Here is a 23,923-nt window from a genome sequence, read left to right on the forward strand (position 1 = left end):
TTGACACATATAGGTTCCACCTAGTGGATATTAACTGAGTGAGTTAAAACATGTATTAGGTGTGTAGCATGATAGCATGTTACACTGACTTTAGTCACTAGAGGTCAGGAGTGCACAGTTTAAAATGGTTTGATTTCATCCAACATCATTAGACATTGACCTGAACTGGTGTCATAATTCTTGAGTTATTCCATCTTTTTTTTTTTAATGCATTTATCCCACGTGGGGAAATTCACAATTTTCACTCTATTTGTACAGTTGCACACACATTAAACACACCTATACATGCTATACACATTAATGGAGAGATGTCAGAGTCAGGGCAATTGAGGGTTCGGTGCCTTGCACAAGGGCACCTTGGTAGTTCCAAGGAGGTGAACCGGCACCTCTCCAGCTACCAATCCACACTCTGTATTTTGGTCCGTACGGGAACTTGAACCGGCAACCCTCCAGTTCCCAACCCAACTACCTCGGGACTGAGCTACTACCACCCAGTTTATTCAGTCCCAGTGGACATTTGTGCAAAATGTGAAGACAATCCCTCCAGGTGTTCCTGAGATATTGCGTTCACAAGAAGTTGAAGGCATAAAAAGTCAAAATGCCTAATACAAGCTCCCAGGGTTAAATGAGGGCACTATAAAGACTTAGTTAGTGATCCAGCCAGGTAAATATCAGAAAACACTAATGTACATTGTAACATGCCCAGACAGCTACAGAGTCCATGTTGTTTTTCTTACTTCCTGCTTCTCTTTCTCTCCCACTCTTGTTTGGTGCTAACAACATGATTGGTTTCCACCTATGCTTTCCAGTCATGCTGCTCGGTTCCCTAGGACTTCGAGCTGCCTTTTATAGTTCAGGTCCCTAAATAAAAGGAGCACACCTTGAGAGCTCACACTCTTAAGGCTGTATTATGCTTCTGCGTCGAATCAACGGCGTACCCCCTGCCGACCCCTCTGCGCCGAAGCGATCCCCTCTCCGAGCCCACCGCAGTAGCTCAACGTGCACCTCCAAAAATGTGTAACTTTGCGTCGAGGCGACACAGACCGCAATGACTGTGATTGGTCAACTCGTCCTGTGTGTTGATAGTCGGTGTTTCAAGCAGCCTACTGTGGGGAGTAGCAACTTGCTAGTTCACTGACATCAGCTTTGCGAATAAACTCAGACATAATGTGGTTCCAATGACGGGGTTATCCGTCTGTAAAGCATCTATATGTCAGTAACGTTTTGAAATTAGCACTTCGCCAGCAAGCAGTACTTTGTGGGCAGTTGTGCTAAAGTTTGCTTGCTAACATAACATAAACTGGCTGGCAGACACCTCGCAAACAACCTCAGACTTATCACCCCCTAGCATTATGGCGGTGAAATGCACCGCGATACAAAGCAACCCCGACACAGAACTCCAAAAGGGTCACGACGCCGTAGGAGCGACGTCGTAGCTACGGCGTGGAGTTGACGCAGAAGCATAAAACCTTTAAATAAAGCCTTTAGCCTGACTGAGCCGGTTTAAGCGAGGAGCGAAGAAATAAGAGTTGCCCTTTGCTCTTTTCATGCTCTTTTTTGTCACTAGGATTTTAGCTCGCCATCTCTGTATTTCTTCTTTTTTTTCTTTTCTTTTTACAGAAGGTAAGTTACTTACTTACTTACTTACAAGACCACCTGGTCCTGTGTCTGATGACATATTGTGGTCATTTTTGGATTTGATACAGTAAATATATTACATATTGCACCTTTAAAGAAACCATGTGAGAGGTTTAGAGGAAATGTCTCCTCAGAGGAACTGAAAACAACTCATAGAAATCTGAGTCATTGGACTAACCAACAACAACCAGACACTTCTTTTTGGAAGAGGTCACAAACCAAACAGTTTAAACCCCTGGTTTAATTTGCAGTGACCAGTCAATAGACAGATCCCCAGTGAAGTGTAGAAGACCTAGAGAATACAACTGTGGTTATTCATTTCAAGCTTCTCTGAAAACTTCTTCTCTCGTCACACCTTGGCTCCTCTGTGACATCACGCCCCCCCCCCTTAGTTATGGCTGAGTTGATTTCCTGCTCATGGGCCTGATTCAGTTTATCTGAGTTTGTTTGAACTTTGTACAGCAGTGAGGTGTAAAATCCGATAAACACTCAAGGTACGGCAGCAAAGTCCAACAACATCTCCAGCTGCATTAAGCAGGTCTCTGCTGTGTGTAGTGTAATCTCTACATGGTTGTCTTCTTTTTGTTTCCAGATGGTGTTCCTGTTTTGGATTTGACGTCTCTCTTCCTCCCAAATCTGACTGAGATCCCTTCAGCTCATAGAAACTTAGATCCTGCCGTATACAATGATGTTAAGAAAACATCTGACAGTTGCACCATTGCTGGTAAAATAATCTTATTACAGCAAGCTTTTATTATAATTCATACATCATATTGCTCCTCTCCAACATTTCTTTCTGTAATTCTTTTTAGTTTAATTTGATCTTCCTCAATGTATGGGGTAAAGAAAAGATGGAGCTGTATTCAATGTTAACAAAAGTGAAAAATAGGGGGAAAGTTCCATTACATTTCTATTTTTTTCTTCTTCATCTGACCACGGCTACACAAAGTGCCGTGACATTTCTATCAGATTTCATTTCAACAGCTTTTATCCATGCATTTTATTTGCAGTAGGTTTGAATTTCAACCAGGCTTCACTGAGACAAACTTATTACTCTTCACAGATACTTGTGATGAGTGTCTTCAGAGGACATACCCTCACATGTCATCCAACAGAGTATCAGATTGGGGGTCAATGCTGTCCTATGTGTCCTGTTGGTAAGATCTGATTACATTACATTACATGTCATTTAGCTGACGCTTTTGTCCAAAGTGACTTACAATTGCTATGTATGTCAGAGGTCACACACCTCTGGAGCAACTAGGGGTTAAGAGTCTTGCTCAGGGACACACAGGTTGATGTATCACAGTGGGAATCAAAACCAGGTCTCTCACACCAAAGGCATGTGTCATATCGACTGCGCCATCACCACCCCTATTGGTTGACTGATTGAATGTTAAAGGACAGTTTAACATTCTTCCTATACTTGGCAGAATTAACCACTAGGTGCAGACCAGTGGAGTCAGTCTTACTCCCATGGTCACAAGTGAAATTTATCATAACAGTAAAAGAACAAGCAGGAATTTATAGATATTTTTTAATAATTTCTTTAAAAATACTGATAAGAATGACACTAGTAGACATTGTGCATGTCACTTTGTCTAGCTACATTAACCTCAAGATAATACATTTTTATTTAATAAAAACATTGCATGATATTAAATAGTTTTTCTTTTCAACAGGAAGTCGAGTTAGAAAACATTGCACAGAGTCCAGAAGTACTTCCTGTCTGAATTGTGATGAGGGAACATTCATGGATCGTCCTACAGGGCTTACAGAATGTTTTCCCTGTGTACGCTGTGATTCAGGTAGACTTCTGTATATATTTTCTAATTATTAGTTCAAATGTATGACTAAGCCTAGATTTAGTAGTATTATCACTGCTGGTCCCACTGTTAATGCTGTGTAAGAAGTGAGAAAACTAAAGACTGGTTTAACAATGTCATTGTGAAGATGTAGAGAGTCATTTTGAAGCGTTTACTGCACTGCAGAATGACAGACTGCACGCAGAAACAAAGACCTCATGTGTTATGAAATACTGTGAGACCAGTGAAGACTATTTTGTGTCATAAAATCCTCTTTTCACATAAGTAAATAGCAGTCGACATGATCAAAAGTCTTTTTGCAGTTAAGATATTAGCTTAAGATATTAGATATTAGATATTAGTTGGTATCAGCTTAGACTTCTATTCTCTGTTTTTATAAATGGGACTATTTTAGCATGTAGCTCTATAGTAGAAAAGACACAAAACATATATGTAACATCTTTATGTGTTGACAGGTTCTGGTGTAAAGATAAAGACAGCATGTACGGCTACATCAAATACAGTTTGTGAACCACTGGAGGGATTCTACTGTCTGTTCTCTTCAGAAAACGGCTGTGTGGAAGCACAGAAACACAGAAGCTGTCAACCAGGACAATATATCAGCCAAACAGGTTAGCTAATTGTGTTGACTTTGAGATTATAGGTATAACTTTAATTTGAAATGAGAACACCAAAGTTCAGGAATAACCTTAATGAACTTCAGAAGAGTCTGAGAAGAGAAGAGACTGGAATGAGTCGTTTTTCTTGTGAAAGATTATATTTTGAGACTTGAAACAAAGAAATGTTGTATTGTATATAATAATAATTTATTTATAACTGTCAGCTTCAAAAATGTCAACAAACAAATAGTTTTTTAAATCCACTGAAAGGAAATCAGACAGACCTGATGAAATGTAAAGATGTCATATAACACGTTGTTCTCTTCACAATATGTAAACTGAACTGAATCATCTGTACAGGAACAGCATTAAAGGACACTGAGTGCTCTGACTGCAGAGATGGAACATTTTCAGATGGGACATTATTGACATCGTGTCAGCCACACACACAGTAAGTACAGCTTCAGATCAGACATGGACACACCTGAACTCTTCCAACAGCAGCATGGTTCCCTACACATGTTCCTGTCAAAATGTCCCTCTATCATTCCAGATGTCAATCATTGAATCTTCAGCTGATAAAACCAGGAACTGCTTCAACGGATGCTGAATGTGGAGAACAAAGTTCAGGAGCTGTGATCGGCGTTGTTGTGGTTGTGATATGTTTATTGATCATACTCGCAATAGCTCTGTTGTTCGTGCTGCGTCTCAAAAAGAAGAAATACACAGGTATGATTGGCATTTAGACAATTAAAACATGTATGTTTTTAATACATAATATAATTGTCAGATCATTATGTTGTTGATTGAGGTGCTTTTCATTGGTAATGTTTTATTACAGAAAGAAAAAGTGTGGATGTGATAAATAAACACAGAGACAGTTAATCGGATACTGCAGAGGAAAGTTCCAGGTTCAATAAAATCCAGTTGGATGCTGGCACATTGTAAGTTGTACAGAAATGAATCAGTCCAAGGTGAATTTTGGGCCCTGTGCTCCAAAGTGAACACCTGCTGGTCTGCAGCCTGCATCACTATCTTACAGAGATGTTACTGGACAGAGACTAGTCAGTCTGGAGTAACAGCTTGGAGCAAGTCACAGACTAAGTATGTAACGTATCATAACTTCTGCTCCATCTCTCTCACCTGTACATTTTGCTGCTTGTACAGTGAGCTCTCCTTGTGTGGAACGCCTTAAAGGCCAACATCTTCCCATCCCTGTCATTACAAGCCACAGATCACACAGACATCATGTGTCTGAAGGCAGGTCTCATCAGAGATCAAACACCTGGCCCCTGCCCCCGCGGCCTCTTGCCTCTACTGAAGCCACTCCTGACCAAGCTTCTGTCAGGACGCCTCTGCTCAACGCTCGCTCCCTTACCAACAAGACATTTGGCAGAGGAATACTGAGTATTGGTCCATCATTGAACTTTGTCCTGCAGACTGTAGCTTCATCAGGACACCGAGGCTGTCAGGCCATGATGGTGATCTGGCAGTGATTTTTAGAAATAGCTTTAACTTTTTACGGTTGGTTAGCACTGACACTGTCCCCTCATTTGTACTCAATATGACTCGGAAAAAAGGAAAATCCTGCATTCTGCTCTGCTCGTCAACTCTGACAGAACCGACCTCACGGCCCATGAGTTTTTATCTTGAGTTATAAAGTTGGACATAGTTTTAATTATTAGTGATTTTAATGTTGATGATGCTTCTAAGGCTGCATCTGAATTTCTTGATATTACTGAGCTTTTTAACTTTATACAACATGTTTCTGGACCCACCCATTTAATTCATTTTATATAAGAAGGAGACAATGCAAATTAATAAAACACATGATTAATACAGTACATGGGTTAAAAATGCCAGAATTGGCCAACAGGCTATTTTTTTCTGTAGTCCCCTGGCCTCGATATTAAAAAGGCTTTTTAAAATAAGAAAAACAAAGGATAACACAAGCAGAACTTGGCACAACTAGTTTTAGTCCTGACATGTATATGTATTGACCATCCATTGTTTTAGCTGATTTGTAAAAGATCAATACGTGTTTAGTTATCTAATATGGTGTGGGACTATTTTCCACTCTCTTGACCCTCTAATGGACCAAGTCACACAGTTCTCTCCTCAGGGTTTAACCGCCGATAAATGAACACAGCGACATTTTTAGAACACCAGTTGGATCCTGGCACGTTGTCTTTGCAGTCTACAGAAATGAATCTTCCAGTGCAGGACATTTAGCCTGGACTGCCCCAAAGTAAACACCTGCTGGTCTAAGAGAGATGATGCTGGACGGAGACAAAAGTCCGCCTGGAGTAACAGCTTGGAGCACGGACTTAGTATGACGGTTCAAGGCTCTTCATTTATTGGATAGCTGTGAAAGAATGTCTCTGTCAAAGTTGTTATGTGGTGCCTTGCAGCATCTTCATGTAATTATACATGCAGACTTTATTGATCTTCTCTGGCGCTCACAGAGAGTTGGATCTGAACACTGTTAACACACTGGACTCCAAGTATGAACTTGTTCATGTGTGTCTCTTTTCTCACCTTGGCTGCTGACATCAGAGACCACAGAGGCTCCTCACTTCTCTTCTGATCAGCTGCTCAACTCTTCACTCTCAAGTATGGTCTGCTCACAAAGTAGCCAGACACAGAAACTTTTGCTGCTTGTGTGCAACCTGATCTCACAGAATTCCGTGAAATGAACACGGCCCCTTAACTCAAACTCTGTGGCACTTTCACGGAATCGCAAAACATATGTGAAGGGCCCACGGAAGAATTCCGTTAAATAAACACGGCCCCTTAAGTTAAGGAAAAGGTCGTGGGTGGGCTTACAGTTCTGTGACACGCGGCAAGAACGGGACGGAAAAGAAGAAAGCGACTTTAGGAAACTTGACATGTGTGACACAAACCCCGGTCTCTGGGGTGAAAGTCCTGTGTTTGACCCATCCACCACCCCAACCAACCTCCTTAAGCGGAATTTCGGCCTTACATAGTACTCGCTACCGTAGTCGCTCTTCATGCTACGTCATCTTCTCATTGACTTTACATTGCCATTGTTTTCCGTGGTGGCCACACGGATTTTTCACACATTCCGTGCCACCACCACGTAATGAGCTGTTAACAATTCGTGTTCATTTCATGGAATTCTGTGCGACCAGGCTGTTAAATGTTGCACTACTGAACTAAAATACTGAAACAAAAACTGAAAGCATTACTGAACTATAAAATATAATGAAGTCTATTAAACTGTATGTAACTTGTGAATAAATGGGAATTGATTTATTTACAAGATGTACGGTGTCATTCCAGCGAGGCGCAATGACTGATGGGTAATGTTGCTTGTCAACTTCCGGGGAAGTGATGAACCGTTCAGTTCTTACTAAATTAAATGGCTAAATACCCTGTGTAGTCCACTTTGCAGGAAACTACTAGGAGATCAGAACCATCTCTTAGAGAACAAAAAAGCTGCCAACTTCGATTTGGGCCATCTTGTTTCAGTCACATCGTCAGCTCCCATGTAGTCTCACATACACCACAGATGCATTCTGGGATAGGAGAAAGAAACGCTCTGTTTGTTCATTTCTTTAAACAAATCACAATCGTCTTGGGGCGGCGCTAAGCTCCAGAAGCAGCGTCGGTGGTTCTGCAAAATAATCTCGGGATTGAACGCCACATAAAATATTAAATGAAGTTAACTGTTGACACAATACAGTAACGTGAGATATTTAAATTAGCTTGTTAGATGGTTAAACCTCATTAGCTCTTACCAGTGTATCTCCGTGTGTACTTCGTCCACAGCAATCCCACCAATCGGTCCCAAAACGTCCCAGTTAGAGAGGAGATGCCATAAACATATTCTTTGTAAATCTTTACAATCATTCCCCAAAAGAAATAAGCAGGCCTGTCTAGTTGCACCATCCAAATCTTCAAGTGTGTAGCTTGCTAGCTTGAAGTTTGTTGTTTCCTTTATCCTGGACATGAACAAAAAAAATGTAATAACCTTTTGAAATAACTTTTCAAATTGTGTGGTGGTGTCATTGACACCACCACACAATTCTAGTGGGTCATAAGTGATGATGGAGAGGGATTAGTTTTGTATTAGTCCATATACATTGTTTTTAGTAAAATACTTTATATTATCTTCTTCCTGATCTTATTGGGTGGTGCCCAACAAGAGGTGTTTTAATTCAAATCAAATCAAATCATTCAATATGATTTGATTATTCATTTGATGATAGCCATTTTAATGCTTTGACCGCAACATTATTGGTGCTTTCTGGTCGACGGACTTAAACTGGACTTTATTTGTCATAAACGCAAACAGCTGGACCAGAGGATGAATACAATGTAAGCGAAGCAAAGCAATGGATAGTGTGCATTGCGTATGTACAAACCAGCTGGGTCCAGGTGCAGGACTACAGCAGTACATGGTAGAGAGAGGTAGAGAACATGCTGAATGTTGTGAGGTGTTAAGATATTTATGAGGCAATATCTTGACTAGGCAAAAGAAATGCTTTGATTGTTGAAACCAACACAGTCTCACTACTACTCGTCAAATGTCTGACGTATGGTCAAGGACCCCTGGCGTCAAGTTCCAACGAAAGAGGTGTACCTTTTGCGTTGTTTTTCGACGTGGGGGTCCATCAGATAGACATTCATGTTAATCCCTCACCGTCGGATATAGACGAAAGGAAGAACACGGCCCCTTCACGTAATTTAATCACGATTCTTTCTGCCAGTCGGGCTGCAGCAGAGAAGCTGTATACAGTTTTGCTATTAGTGGTATTTGTACCCCTATAACCGCTGTTTTAATCAACATTTATTCACGACATCTTTTCATGGTTTATATGTATTTCTTTTAATGATATTATTTCGGTCTTATTGCCAGGGAAGCTGGATTGCTTTGTTTATTGATATTTTTAAAACTATAATACTACATCTATCAACATTTATTTAGATGTTATCATGGTATTCGTTTCTTTATTTAAATAATATTATTTCGGTCTTATTACCAGTAAAATATTACAGTATGCTGTAAGACAGAACATTATACGATATGGGCCGAGCTGGGCGCACGCGAAGCCCATATCAGTAGAATCAGAGAACACCCACACACACACACACACACACACACACACACACAGTAAAAAACAAAAGTTGAAAGTTAACTGAACTCCAAATTCCGAAGCAACAAATGTTACGAACATTTTACGACACCTATGGCTGCAGTAACTTATCTGACTGAGTGATTGAATCTGTGGTTTCTGCTAATAAGCTCACTATGTTTGTGTGACACAGCGCTGTGGAGGTCTGGCAACGCAGGACAACAGGAAGTCAACTCTGAAAGTAGTTTTTCCTGCATTCCATAACTAGAGAAGTAAGATAGCTGGAGTTCCTGACTCACAATGAATTGTGTCTAAAGATTTAACATAGTTACGTTTGTTAATCTACATATTTATGACGTGTGTTGGGTACAGTACATTACAGTATTCATTCTGTAGTTTTCAGGACTGTGAAATGGTTGCTTCCTTCTCTTTTCCCTGTTACCCAATATTAGCAAGTTTCTTATGTTAAAGTCTCTGTGATCATTTAGGGAATAATGAGGGGACGAGGTTTGCTCCAAAACATAGAATCGGAGAATAAGATGGCAAATAAAATAAAAAAAAAATACTAAAATGAGGAGAAAAAGAAAGAGAAGAATGAAATACAAACGAAAGAAGAACAAATATCTTGTTTGTGGTTATTACACAGACTTTGCCTTCCTTATTCTCAGAAATGTTTACACACAAGTCACCACAGGGTTTACGAAATTTATTATATATAGCATTACAAAACAAATGTGTTAAAAAGAGTATGTGCATATAGCTTGTATAAGGCATCAACATTTACTAATAGTGGCAACCACCATCCCTCTATATTTCACAGACAAAATGATTAAATACATTACACCACCACATTAGTAATTCATGTGCTCCGTGTAAATATTTCGGTGCCTCAGTTTGTTCATTTGAATTACTTCATTTGTTCTCTCAGCTTAATGATACATGCCCTCTGACTAGTACTGGCCCCACAATACCATATCACCATACTTGCGATATTCTGTCATATATTGCAATTATTACCTTTTTTCCAACTTCAAATTATGTCCTCAAGGGAAAATCATTTTTGTCTGTTTGTCCATCTCACTTTGCTTTTATTACTGCAAAATGGGAACGGACTAAAAAAGCTATTGATTTTATTATTGTAAATTTTCATGAGTAATTTATATAATCAAAGCCTGTACGTCTGTGTACAGATACAGTATTGCCACAGAAAATATTGGGATACTATGCTTTATATATATCTTTCCCCCCCACCCCTACCTTTAACTACTACAATAATTTCCAAACATTGATCAACACTTGACACTCAGATTTGGATCTCGGGACAGACACATGGAGATACTTCTGGTTTTTGACATTGTTCCGTTATCTCTGATATGCCTGAAATGTATTTGACAGAATAACAGCTGTCTATAACATTTAAGATAATACTGCAGATCACATCCACTTTATAGAAACAGCAGCTTTAGCATTCTGTAGCACCTGTGCACCTGATCCTCTCTGCCTCGGATCAATTTGAAGGAAAAAAGGTACAACTTTAATAAACCAAAGGATCAAATTAATTACAGTACCAGTCAAAAGTTTGGACACGTTTTCTCATTCACGTAAATGGGAAAGCGGGTCCAGACTTTTGACTGGTACTGTACATTAAGTGGACAGATTATTACTCATTTGAGGATTTATCAACATTTTTCACATCCGCCAGCATCTGTACTGTTTTGTCTGCAGTGCAGTTAAGCAAATATTCTTTAACTTGACCCGTACCAGATACAAAGGTAGTTAATGTTGTGCAAAATGGTGGAATACATTATGGTAAATGTCAACAGTTGGGTCATTTCCTGTGGTTTTTCCTAACACTGAACCCAACATGGAGAGCGGCTCTGTGGAGTGCTGGACGCCCAGTGTTGGGGAATCATGAAATTCTCATCAGTTGGTGAAGTTCGCTTCCCTGAGATTGTCCTCGGACTGAGATGACAATAAACTACATTTATATTGTTTTTAACTATGACGATAACATTTGAAAAACAAGGGAACTGAGAACAAACATTAATGCCAAGGGAGTGCCACCAGTAGAGGAGACTTTGAACGCAACGTTCCTCAGCATGTGCCCCGCTTTGAGAAGCTTGCTGTTCTTCAGCAGGACCTCCACTGGGTAATGGTCACTCACCTCCAGCGCCTGAACACAAACCACAGAACAAACAGTTTAGCAACCTCAGCACACATCTACAGAGCCAATCACAATGTTTGTTTACAATAACTTCCGGGTAGAAAACCCCTGCGTCCCGTACATGTCAAGTCAAGTCAAGTCAATTTATTTATAGAGCGCATTTAAAACCAACCTAGGCTGAACAAAAGTGCTGTCCAAAGTTATATTATGTTATAAAAACAAAGGAAGACAATAAAAATATAGACACAATGAACATCGTACAAACAATACACTTCTATACAAATGTCCCTAAACTAAATCATAAGCCAAAGAATCAAAATGTGTTTTAAGACGAGACTTAAAGATCTCGGCGGTAGAAGAGAACCTAATATGAATGGGAAGTTAGTCTCGGGGCCACATACTATTTAACAGCGCAGAGCACACTGGGACAAGGAACAACTGGCTATACTCTCATCTCATTCACCTAAAATGCATGTTTGGTGCTTTCATATGTCAACACTTTCTCACAACATTAGGATGGAGACCTAATGTACCTGTTGGGCCACAGACTAAAGAAAATGCAGACCCCCTAAACTAGTAGTCAGTCCGACCGGTGGTGACATGTTGCCATTTGTGACACTAGATTTAGGTTATCGAAGCTGCTAGCAAAGCAACACAGGACAGAAAATAAGCACAGTAGAGATGTCAGATACTGTAGGTCGGACCTCCGTATTTACCTTTATGTCTTTAAACATTGATAATGACAACATAAATAAACAATTTTGCAGATTTCACATATCTGCACATTATAAGTCAACTGTCAGTAGTCTAACCGGAAGTGATTTTTGTGTTAAAGTAACGTCAGGGTGACTCCGTCTGTAGAACAGAATGTGGGTTTTATATTGTGGTATCTGCATATTTTTACTGTTTGAGGTTGTTTGTCACATTTACATTTTATAGCTGAACACACACACACACACACACACACACACACACAGTGTATTACCTGCTCCTCTGTGAGTTGGTATTCGATTTGGAAGTTAAACGGGGTGGCTGAAGAAGGCACAACAGCATCGGCAAACGTTTCCCCATTCACAACGATCCTGTTATGCCACAGAATGGACAGACGAAACACACATTTTACTGATTCATTTCTCACTCAAAATATGAAGGCATGTTAAAGAGTTAAGGCCTGCTCACACATCAGCATTTTGCTCACTGAGCCCAGGTTAATGAAGCTACACAGATTGATTCTCTCCTCCATGCTTCCTGTTGATACTATTTGAACACTTGAAGGTTCGCTCGCTCTGTAAACACGTTCAGTCAAGTTTACCTCCGCTGGTCACAGAGAATGTTGGAGACATACTCACCGCACACTAAGACCAAACTGACAGCCACAAGGACAACGCACTAGAGCAGTGGTTCTCAAACCTTTTTCAATAATGTACCCCATTTGAATTGTGTTTTTAAGCCAAGTAATAGACTAGCAATAAATATACCAAACAGCCATGGAACTGAAAAAACATTTAAATGCTAATGAAAAAAGAAAAAAGCAACAAAAACTTTTTTTAAAAAAACCTAAAAACTTGGAAAAAGTCGGTAGAAAGAAGGAGGTAAAGCAAGAATAGGTGGAATATAGTATAAAAAAATTATAAAAACAGCAACAGAAAAAAAACATTAGAAAGAAGGAAGACAAACTTCGAAAAAGTGACAAAAACCTTGAAAAAGGCGGAATTGTTTTTAGAAAAACTTCGACAAACTTGGAGAAAAAAGAAGACAGTAGAAAAAAGGAAGGAAGGAAGGCAAGAACAGGTCGAAAATAGTGACACAAAGTGACAAAACTTTAAAAAAGTGACAAACTTCAAAAACAGCAACAAACAGCTCTCATACCCCCTGCAGTCCTCCAAAGTACCCCTTGGGGTACACGTAACCCCATTTGAGAAACCCTGAACTAGAGGGTACAAATACACTACCCAGTAGTTAGATCCCTGAGACAACATCAGATGTCAGATAGATACATGACATTGAGTACGTTCTTATGCACACCAATAGTCCTCTATTATTCCAAATATGACAATATTATTCCGAATTTGATACAGGTTATTGAAAGAGCATATTCCGTTTGGATATTCAGAATAAGGTCGAATTTAGCATTTTCCTATTAAGACATGTGGTATATGCCAGTATTATTCTGGTTTTAGAGGCATTCTTTGGACATATACAGCGCATTTGGAATTTGCGTCTCAATCAGGGTTTTTACTGCAGTTTATGGCCCATTGCCTGTTTATGTCTTACGGTCAGATCTGTGCATTGCTATGGTTGTTGTAAACCAACCAGCCAACAGTTTGCAGGTCGGCAGTAGAGATGCATGGCCAAAAGAAAAGAAGGAGAAACGCAGCTTCTTTTAAACATTATGAAAGACTTGGATATCAACAGGTTTTTGGATATGCACAAACATCGCAACGCCAACCTTTTTAAGAAGGTGGTTAAAGGATTAAAAGAGGGAGGCTGTGCACGGTCCAACAAGTCCGCCAACAGTGGAAAACCTTTAAAAAATCTTTTACACGGCTGCACGTAAACGGTATTATTAGTGGAATATTCACTGTCATTTACCATGTAAACAGCTTAGACGGATATTGTCTTTTTCGGAATAAGGGCAAAAAGCGGAACATTAAAGCTATGGTGCGTAGTTTCTGCCTCCCCCATGAGGAATTCTAAGTAATGACAACAACACTGTCGGCACGTCCACATGATACAAGCCTACGTCATCACGCACCCCTCCTCCACACAGTTGCTAGTAGCCAAGGAGGACACAGAGAATTAAAAAAACATAATGGACTCTTCAGAAGAGGTAATTATCTTCACTCGAGTTTCTGCGCGATAAAGTCATCGAACGACACAATCTTCTGAACATGGCCGTACTGAGAAATACAGAGAGAGTTGTGTAGAGCTGAGAGTCTTAATTAGCTTTGTAGCAACTCATTTGGCAATGACTTGAATGTAACGGACGTTCATTAATATCAAAACGTTACGCACTAAAGCTTAAGTGCATGTAAATGTAATTACTGAAAAGCTTATAGTCCACCCAGAGCAATGGGTTGGATGGGGCCAAGCCTTAAGAAGTGTGAGTTTACCTGTCATAGGTGCAGGAGGTGGACAATCGCACAGTGGTGTCAGAATTTTCCGGAATGAGCCAAGTGAGGTTCTTCTCTGTAATCAGACGCACATTCTTCTTGTTCTTCTTAGCGAGGTAGCCGCAGTCAGCGTTGAAGTCCCCAAGAAGCATCACATTCTGATCATATACACACACACGTCATGGTAAGGCTACACACTCTTACACTTCAAACTACCATAAACATTCAGCAAAATGAGCTTTCACCTCGGTTTTCCACATCTTCCTCACATCTTGCAAGACGTCATACAGTGCATCAAGCTCTTTAGTGGTGTTGACTGGAGTGGTATGCTGAGGTATGAGGACAAACTCCTTTATATCTGAATATAGGGAGGCGGGGGGAGGGGGGGTGGGGGTAGAGGGAGGGAGGGTGCAGGGAAAGGTGTTTTTATGCCCAAACATCACCGTGCTTTTCATTATCTTAGGCTACAACTACAATCACCGTTACTCTGCAGTTGAAAAAATCATGGATGTAGAAGTTAAAAATACTTTGGGGAAAGAACAACAATGGCGAAAAGTAAGAGCAGGGATAAATAAGTTTGGACCGACAACGAGGTGGAACTGTTATTGAAAGGCATGTAAGCCTACCTGATGAAGACCTAATAAGACTGACTGAAGTGCATCATTGTTTCAAAGGGTCACCGTTTGTGCCCGTCCAGACTACAAAGCAACCCTGGAGTTTTCAAATGAAAGTGGGGGCAGCAGTGTTTCCAATTGTCTCCATTTTAGGGGCTAGGAAACGCTGCAGTAGTGTGACCGCGAGTTGAAATGTAGCAAAAGATATTAGGGCTCCTGCACAACGCCTACGTGGCGTGAGCGTCTCAGCTGCGTGGCGTGTCCGTTTTTATTTCGGCTTCCATGTTAACAGGTTAGAGCTTTCACACTGCCTGTGTGACACCCACGTCTCAGGTGCGGCTCGAGCCGCGCCGAAAACGCATGCATGCTAGAAATAGGACCGACGCCTATTTTTCACGCGACGTGCAAGCGTGTTGGAAGCGTTTCCAGGCAAAATAGAATACGAAAAGATGTTTATATGTCATTTTGACACAAATACATATTAATAAATGACATTTTGATGTTTGAAAGTCTCTAGGTTTTGACATAAATGCAGATATAAATGTGATTAAAAAAAATGATAAATAATTATCGATTTTCAAATATTGCACCTGTCAATATACAGAATACAGAATGAAATATTCTGTAGCCTATTTTGCCGTCAATACTGCCGACGTTGTCTTTTATCAATGGGAAACATATGTGTACAGACAAGGGTAGCAGCAGCAGCGCCGCGTCAGACACGTTTCTGGTGTGCAAAGACATAGAAAACGCCACGCAACAGAAACGCCACGCTCATGCCACGCAGCCAGTGTGCAGGAGACCTTAGAAGGGAATCCTGAGTGTCAGAGCACTGACCTGTCATGGGGGCTTTGAAGCGGACGACAAAAGGCTCTCTAGAGAAAGCATCGACATCTCCGGGTCGATCGTCTGGGTACTGATACTGGCCAGTGACTGTCACTGTATTAGTCCTGCACACATTCAGACAAACACAGTACAACCTTAACATTACTGCCTGTACTGAGGCTGCATTACAGCTTGGTTAAATCACTTTGCATACAGTAAGTAGCACCACAAGTTTACAGGATCAGCTCACCTGTAAACAAACACATACTGCTCCTGGTATCCGGCAGACCTGCCCAGTCTCCCACTGGCCACAGATGAGTAATCATGATCCGTGTCATAGCTGAATATTGAGGAGACACAGACAGAAATGGGTAAAACTGTTGATACTGTTGTGTGTGTGTGTGTGTGTGTGTGTGTGTGTGTGTGTGTGTGTGTGTGTGTGTGTGTGTGTGTGTGTGTGTGTGTGTGATCACCGGTTGAGGCTGTCGATCAGCAGTGGCACAGCTTTTTCTTTAGTGTCTCTCACTTCCATAAGCAAACACACATCACAGCGAGCGATGATCTGCGACAACACATCACGGCAAAATGAAAAGGTGATTTGCATGGTAACACATCAAAGTGGATGTTGCATTTTGGGTATAGGAACACTGGCTATGTTATTGCTTGTGAAAACCATGGTAGTGGGCCTAGACCATGGAGTAAGAGAGCTGGATACGCTGCTGCCACTTTAGCCTTGCTGCCAATATGCCAAGTGGCCACTTGTGGTATTCATGCACAAGATATAATCTATTATTACAGTGAAAAGGGTTAAATAAGGGGACTGCTTTATTTTACAGTCTGCATTCCACAGCCTTGCACTGTAATAAGGGTGTTCTCTGCCACATTTGAAATGTTTTGTCGTGATAGGCGTGTCACTGAAAAGCCATTACCTCATTTAAAATCACTCTTGCATACTTTTCTTTCTTAAAGGCATACTATGTAACTTGTCCCTCTTTGGTCCCCCTACAGGTTGTCTCATTGGAACTACAGCTCGTGCGGCTGTAGTTCCAATGAGACAACCTGTAGGGGGACCGAAGAGGGAAAAGTTCCATAGTATGCCTTTAAGAAAAGTTGGTAAAAACAAAAGGAATGTTGACATTTGTTGATTTGTCCTCATAACTTTGTACTTAGTTATTTGTACCAATAGAGGTCCCCAGAGAGTATTTTATTATTGATGAGTATTGATACTCTGTATGTACTAAATAATGAAGTCATCTAAAAGGGAATAAATAAAATTATTTGCCCACTGATGTTCTAGAAAATATCAAAAGTATCCATTTGTCTTCGTCTTACCTTGGTAAGAATAGACATGACATTGCTGTTCTGGGACTTGGAATCCCCATAGTGATGGAGGTTGAAGGCACAGACTCTAAAATGTGACGCCCCTCGAACATCACACACACCCACGAGGAAGGAGAGTAGGAGGAGGGAAGAGGACCTCATGGCTCAGAGCTGCAGGAGACGGTTACCTTGTGTGTGAAGGAAAACATGCGAGGAAGAAAGGAGAAAAATCTACAGTTTGTGCACACAAAACTGCAGAAGCAGCAGAAACTCTAAATACAATGTGGATTGCATGCACTGTACAAATGTGGATAAGAACTGTAGCTTTTCTTTTGAGATAAATTTGACATTTTGGGAAATACATTTGGTCAAATTATTGCTCTCTTGTTGCGAGTTAGATGTGAAGAACAATAACACTCTTATATCTGCTCCTCAAGTATGGGGCAAGAGCCAGGAGTGATTAGCTTAGCTTAGCTTAGCATGAAGACTGGAAAAAGCTACCTAAAGTTCACAAGTAGTACCAGCACCTGTAAAGCTCACACGCATTTTGCTTGTATTTTATACATAAACAGAAATGTAAAAACGACAGGGTGTGGTTTTACGTGGCGTTACATGCTAGCTGTTTAGCTCCAAGCTAACTACCTCCCTGTGTTAGCTTCAAATTTAGCGTAAACGTGAGAGTGGGCTCAATCCTCTCATCTAACTCTCAGCAAGAAAGCAAACACGTGTATTTCCCAAAATGTCAAACTATTCCTTTAAAGCCAACAAAGGTTACAGTAACAGTACATTTAATATAAAATGATAACAAATATAACAGACCTATGACACCTGTTCATATCTCCTAAAAATAGCATTTAGAGTGTATCAGACTGCAACTAATTATTATTTTCATTATGGATTAATCTGCTGATTATTTTCTCCATTAATCAATTGAGAAATACGGGCTAATATACCGTGTTAACATGGAGGAATTTTCTGTAATGATTTTTCACGGGTGTTTCTCCGTATTTTGATATTTTTTTGGATTAACAGAAATGTCCATTTACATATACAGAGGATATACTGTATACAGACTTTTCCGTTTTTGGATTAACAGAAATGTCGGTAAACTTTACGGAAAATGTACTGGTAATTTTCTCCCAGGACATTATCCGGTTTTTTTTTACGGATTTTTCTGTCTTATAGTGCACCCTTATTTTGTCTAACCACCAGTTCAAACCTCAAAATTAATTAATAAATTTAGATTATTAAAATTGCCTCAGTATAAAGCTGGAAAGCTGGAACCATGGCATGTTTGGCATTCATGCTCAAAGAATGACTTTGGATTCATTGACTAATCGTTTCATCTCTACTTGTATATTCTGTAATGCATCATACTTGGGAAGCTACACATTTTGTGTGCAAAGTTCAGCTTCTGAATCTCTATGGAAACCTCAGCGTTGCCTTTCGTCTGCTATTAACTCTTCCAGTCACTGTTGCTTCTCAGCTTTAAAACTCAGGTCAGCCATGTCCCAGGAGAGACTTTTCAGGACTGGCTCTTATTTCAATAGAGCGAAATGTGCCAAGGTCTTTAGATCTGGAGGACATAGTGGCAGCATTTGCCGTAGTTGAGGCCCGTAAGCAGCATTTGTAGAGTTTGAAACGTAATGGTGAGGAACATGTAGGTTTTGAGGGGCCCCCTAGGAATTTTTTGCCTAGGGCCCCAACAGACCCAAGAATCGCCACTGTACAGTATGATTAGAAATTTCCATTCCACTCCATTACAGACAGAATACCAGCTGATATCAGTTGCATTGTTTTTTTAATAAGGACAGCAGTTTTCAGATTACATTATGTTGCTTACATAATTGCAAAAGGGTTCTCCAATGTTTTCTCAGTTAGCCTTTTAAAATGATATCACATTAGTAAACAGAATGGGCCTTTGGAACACTGGATGAATGGTTGCTGATAATGGGCAATGTAGATATTGCATTAAAGATCAGACACTTCTTTCTACAACAGTCGAGAACCCTTTAGCAATTATGTAAGCACATAATGTAGTCTGAAAACTGCTGCCGTGATTAAAAAAACAATGCAACTGATCTCAGCTGGTATTCTGTCTATAATGGAGTGGAATGGAAATTTCTAAGTGACCCCAAACTTTTGACTGGTAGTGTGTATATATATATATATATATATATATATATATATATATATATATATATATATATATATGAATGTGATCATGTATCATGTACATGAACAGTCACAGTTTTGTTTCTCTCTCTCTGTCTCTGTCTCAAACATACACACATTAGGTTACAAAATCACATTCCCCAGTGAGAGTTTGCTACTTACCAGCTTGTTGGATAGTTGGACTTGTTGTGTCTTGCCCTCTCCTCTCTAGTGAAACTCGAAGCTGCTTCTGGTCTGTGTTTCCTGGGGGGGAGGGACTTTCTCTGTTTTTCTCTGCCCACCAGTCGGACTGCAGGCTACGGATCTTTGGCTTGCAAGAGAGTTTCTTCATGTTAATAAGTCAAAAGATAGTTGTTTTTTTTTTAACTTTACTCCCTTTGTCCCTTTTATTCAACTTTCATATTTGAACCTTCAAGGAATTCATATAAAGATAGATATCAACATCTATGTGAAATGATGAATGGCATTACAATGTCTTAATAAACTGTAGCATTTTGTACATTTTAACCAGTTCAGTCTTTTCCTATAGCTTTTGTTTCTTTCTGTTTTAGTTCTCTTACCCTCTTAAAGTCTCACTCCAGTGTGGAAATCTACTGCATTGTTCCTCTTTGTTGCTCTCAGTATTACTCTCACAATCACACACTCACACATCTGCCTGGTATCACAAGTTAAACAAAGTGCGACCTTCAGCTTGTCAGATCCAGTGGGAAATGGTCGTTTCTGCAGTAAGGGGTGCGTATTGTCATTTTGCACCCGGTATTTTTGAAAAAATGGGTGTGAATAAAAAGGCTGGAGTTGAGAAACAGGGTGGAGTCGTTCTTAATATAGCCTCTTACTCATATGCTTCTTTTTATATTGCAGGGAAAAGTGACTCACACATGCTATATGATCAGATGTCCGGTGTTGCTGAATATTAGAATGAAGTTGTATTATATAAAAAAAAAAGGGGTGCAAGATTTCTTTTTATGAAGTATATCAAACTGGGAGACTAAATCCAGAACAATATTGTCCCTTTCTTTTATTTATATACAATGACACCTAGAGTTTGGACACATTCATGTGAAGATACAAAAATGACCAAAAAGTGTTATATCACAAAATAAGGAAATATTTCAGGTGTTATATGTTATATGGGCTACACATGAAGAAATCTATATTCTTTCTGTTTGTCATTCACATACAAAGAAATGTAGTATGTTGACATTATTTATATTTGGGGGTCCATTAATCCCCAGAGAGCTCTAATTCCCTGTTACCCAGTATGAATACTCCAACAGAAGGGGATAAGAAAATATATCGTATTTAACCTTCGGATTTCTTAGGGTATTTTTACATATCTTCTTGAATTCTCATTTTAAGGGTATTTGCATATAACTGATCTCCATGTGTTTCATATCAAAATGTTCAGAACCAACTCAGCCTTCTGTATAGCGACGCCCAAAATTGTTCCAGAGCAATGTATCCTATATTACAGTAGGGGTACATGATATATCGACTCAATATCGTTATCGCGATATCACGTTATCGCGATATTATATCGAAAGTGTCGCAATAAGTATGCAATATTTTGTTTATTTTGTGGAATGTGTGTTGGCTGTGTGGCTTATTTGTGTTTGATTTAGAGCTTGAAACGCTATAATGATCATGTTTCATTGACCAGTTACCGTGCCACTTGCACATGTTAGTACACGTCAGTGCACGGGTCCACTACGTGACAAACCCTATGGAGCCTACCATGTGTGTGCATATTTCAACAGAGTGACAATAAGTGAAGAAATAGATAGAGACAACAAAACGGAACGAATGAGAGAAGCGAAAGAAAAGTTGTGTCCTGTGCTCTTTATTTATTTATTTATTTATTTTACACTGTCCAACCAGTAAAACATGTCCTGTTCTGTAGACGTGGTCCTTATTTATTTATTCATGTTGGACTAGTCCAATATGACCGTCAGTTGAAATAAACCTTGTGTTGTATTTGTTATGAATCTATTTTGATGCGTTTTCCCATAACCTTTGTAATTTTACATATGTTTAAAAATATATATATCGCAATATTCATAATCGATATCGCAATATCACATTTTGTCAATATTGTGCAACCCTATACAGTATAAAGAGATAATTTGGCCCTGAAGCGGAAATATTTCTCAAATCTCTTGTGAAAACATACCTGCATTCAATTGTTTTGGTGCTTAAAATGAGTTCACAAAGGTCTTTGGTTCACAAAAGTAGCCTAATATATATGAATAAAATAGTAAATAAATGTCTCAAATTAGATTTTTGTTTGTCACATTAAAGTCAGAGATTCTACAATGTGTCTGTGTCAATAGCTGAACCAATTCATCTCATGGACACTCTGGTGTTGACAGTTTAGTACTCCATGTACCTATTGTTGAGATATGTTTTATTATTTAGAAGTGTTCTGTTATAGTTCATCATAGTTTCAAAATTTCATTGTATGTCAGAAGCCTGTTTTATGCTAGACAGAGGTAACAGGAAACAGTTGCTAGATAGCTGTTAGAGACGTGTGGGTGTTTAAGCACGGTAAAACGGACACAAAGAGCAAGGAGGAGGAAGTGGAACCGCAACGCAACGCACACACACACACACACACACACATTCTGCCTGGCAACTGAAGGAGAGGATAAATAGTGTAGGGGGGAGATTGAACTCTCAAGGCTGAGTGGACCTGAGTCCCACATTTTTTCTGATTGCTAGGGAATACTTAGTCTTTTGTTCGAGCCCACATATGTGTTTGTATCGTAAAATACTGTTACTAAAAGTGAGTTAATTAAGAATCTCGTCTCCTTGAGTCATTTCAGTGTACTGGTTAAGGATCAACGAATATGCTGAGGAGGAGCAAATTGGGACAACTTTGAATTGGAGTCAGATTTTAGAGGCCTTAGGGCCAGAACCGAGCCAAATCCTTAACACTAAAGGTATGATTAACTTAATGGTGATGATGTTGCATATGAAGGCAAAGCTGTGAAACCAGTGTAGAGTCTGCAGGTATAACTCGATGTTGAGTGAGATGTCGCCCACACTGGAAAGCAAAAATAAATTAATTGAAAAATTGGTTCAGTGAGAGGCAGTGACGGACTGGCCATCTGGAATTTGGGCAAATGCCAGAAGGGCCGCACTCCCATGGGCCACTACTGATTATATGTCTTTGGTTATTTTTAATGAGTTATTTTATGCATGCAGCCACAGATATTCAAGATTGTACTGCGGCGAGGTGCGTGGAAAGATTCACTCAGAAGGCAGAGTTACTAATTTCCAAGCTTAGGTTATTGACAAAAATAGGGCCGGAGTGTTGCAAATGCCAGGGCCGTTTTTTTTATCCCAGTCCGTCCCTGGTGAGATGCGTGGGTGCATGAGTGAAAGAATGTATGTGTAGTGCTGTAAGGTGCAGCAAAACGAACCAGAGAGCAACCAAGGCCAGTATGATGGTGTGTCACTCAGCAAGGAGAGACCACAACTGAATCCAAGAGGCCTTTTAAAAGTTCACTAGCCCACAGAGCCCAGGTGTTGCCAGTGGAACTAATGAGCTCAGGACCCTCTGCCACGCCCACCTACAGTACCTGCAAGGAAAGCAGCCACACAGCCAGACATGGCGGAGAGGGTCGTCACAAGTTCCAGTGGTGTAGTCTACGTGATACGCAGGTATACGCACTAAGAAAGCTCCAGGATTTCTATATACCCACTTAAAAATGCCTAATGACACGCAACATACTTTCCATTATAATTTTGGTACATTTTGAATTGTCATCTGTGTTTTTCTTCCTTCACACAAATAAAGGTATTTCCACTGTAAATTGGTGCATAAAAGTGTATCTGAATACAGGAAATTAAGTCGATGATGCTCAAAACTTACCTCGGGAGGACACCCAGACCCCCCACTATAACATGCCCCTCTCCCCCTCCCCCAAAGGCAGATTCTGGCAGTGTTGTAATGTAACGAAGTACAAATACTTCGCTACTGTACTTAAGTAGAATTTTCGCGTATCTGTACTTTACTTTATTTATATTTCCGGAAACTTTTACTTTTACTCCACTCCATTTCCTAAATAAAATGTATACTTTTACTCCACTACATCTCCCCTAAGCATCTTAGTTACCCTTTACTACAAAATAAAATCAGAAGTAATTTGTTATACTGTAAAAGCAGGTTTGGAGAATCATTGCTCCTAAATTGCCAAGATAATGCACGCTCCACTCCAGTTGGTGACCTAATGCCTGTTTGTTGCCAAGCAGCAAAAAAAACAAAAAACAAATGAGAGGAGGAAGCATAATAACTTATACCGTCATGGAAGCACCTGCTGCAGGCTCTGCCGCCATGGTAACAGACGATGATCACCCCGACGACAGTGGTGATGAAGATAACGTTACACACCTTCGGCCATAAAGTTCATGATCAAAGTATTTTTACTTTTACTTCTAATACTTAAGTAGACTTTAAGGAGACTTTAACTTCTACCAAAGTCATTTTCTGGTAAGATACTTGTACTTTTACTCAAGTATTGCTTTCAAGTACTTTATACAAGACTGGA

At 39.9% G+C, this 23,923-nt stretch overlaps 2 protein-coding genes across 7 annotated transcripts; one reads left to right on the plus strand and one right to left on the minus strand.

Moving 5' to 3' along the window:
- Positions 1-2,181: 2,181 nt before the first annotated feature.
- Positions 2,182-5,448, plus strand: LOC116058237 (tumor necrosis factor receptor superfamily member 14-like). Its single transcript, XM_031310994.2, has 7 exons — positions 2,182-2,362; positions 2,702-2,795; positions 3,321-3,446; positions 3,920-4,075; positions 4,424-4,514; positions 4,617-4,792; positions 4,905-5,448. Exons 1-7 carry the CDS (start codon positions 2,324-2,326, stop codon positions 4,946-4,948), a joined length of 726 nt encoding a protein of 241 aa, XP_031166854.1. The 5' UTR covers positions 2,182-2,323; the 3' UTR covers positions 4,949-5,448.
- Positions 5,449-9,847: 4,399 nt separating this feature from the next.
- On the minus strand, positions 9,848-22,865 carry dnase1l1 (deoxyribonuclease I-like 1). Of its 6 annotated transcripts, none has more exons than XM_036007907.1 (10): positions 22,796-22,865; positions 19,536-19,683; positions 17,211-17,386; positions 16,352-16,440; positions 16,129-16,218; positions 15,891-16,003; positions 14,685-14,797; positions 14,440-14,597; positions 12,312-12,408; positions 9,848-11,335 (listed from the first exon to the last, which is right to left on the minus strand). In XM_036007907.1, exons 3-10 carry the CDS (start codon positions 17,358-17,360, stop codon positions 11,162-11,164), a joined length of 984 nt encoding a protein of 327 aa, XP_035863800.1. In that variant the 5' UTR covers positions 17,361-17,386; positions 19,536-19,683; positions 22,796-22,865; the 3' UTR covers positions 9,848-11,161. The 6 variants fall into 6 exon arrangements, with proteins under 6 accessions (XP_035863800.1, XP_035863801.1, XP_031166786.1 ...); XM_036007908.1 differs by lacking the exon at positions 22,796-22,865 and adding an exon at positions 19,934-20,123 and having other exon boundaries at positions 17,211-17,369; XM_031310926.2 differs by lacking the exon at positions 22,796-22,865 and adding an exon at positions 19,934-20,123 and having other exon boundaries at positions 17,211-17,381; positions 19,532-19,683.
- Positions 22,866-23,923: the final 1,058 nt, after the last annotated feature.

This window comes from Sander lucioperca, chromosome 12, assembly GCF_008315115.2.
Source record: "Sander lucioperca isolate FBNREF2018 chromosome 12, SLUC_FBN_1.2, whole genome shotgun sequence".
In the NCBI taxonomy this organism is placed as follows: Eukaryota; Metazoa; Chordata; class Actinopteri; order Perciformes; family Percidae; genus Sander; species Sander lucioperca.

Bases quoted from the DNA above. Each gene is read 5' to 3' on its own strand.
- LOC116058237 (XM_031310994.2), top strand. From the start codon at position 2,324: ATGATGTTAAGAAAACATCTGACAGTTGCACCATTGCTG. The intron at 2,796-3,320 runs GTAAGATCTGAT...TCTTTTCAACAG, and splicing joins CTGTCCTATGTGTCCTGTTG to GAAGTCGAGTTAGAAAACAT. The intron at 4,793-4,904 runs GTATGATTGGCA...GTTTTATTACAG, and splicing joins CAAAAAGAAGAAATACACAG to AAAGAAAAAGTGTGGATGTG.
- dnase1l1 (XM_036007907.1), bottom strand. From the start codon at position 17,360: ATGAGGTCCTCTTCCCTCCTCCTACTCTCCTTCCTCGTGGGTGTGTGT. The intron at 16,004-16,128 runs GTGAGCTGATCC...GAATGTGTGCAG, and splicing joins CAGTATGTGTTTGTTTACAG to GACTAATACAGTGACAGTCA. The intron at 11,336-12,311 runs GTAATACACTGT...GTTTGTGTTCAG, and splicing joins ACCAACTCACAGAGGAGCAG to GCGCTGGAGGTGAGTGACCA.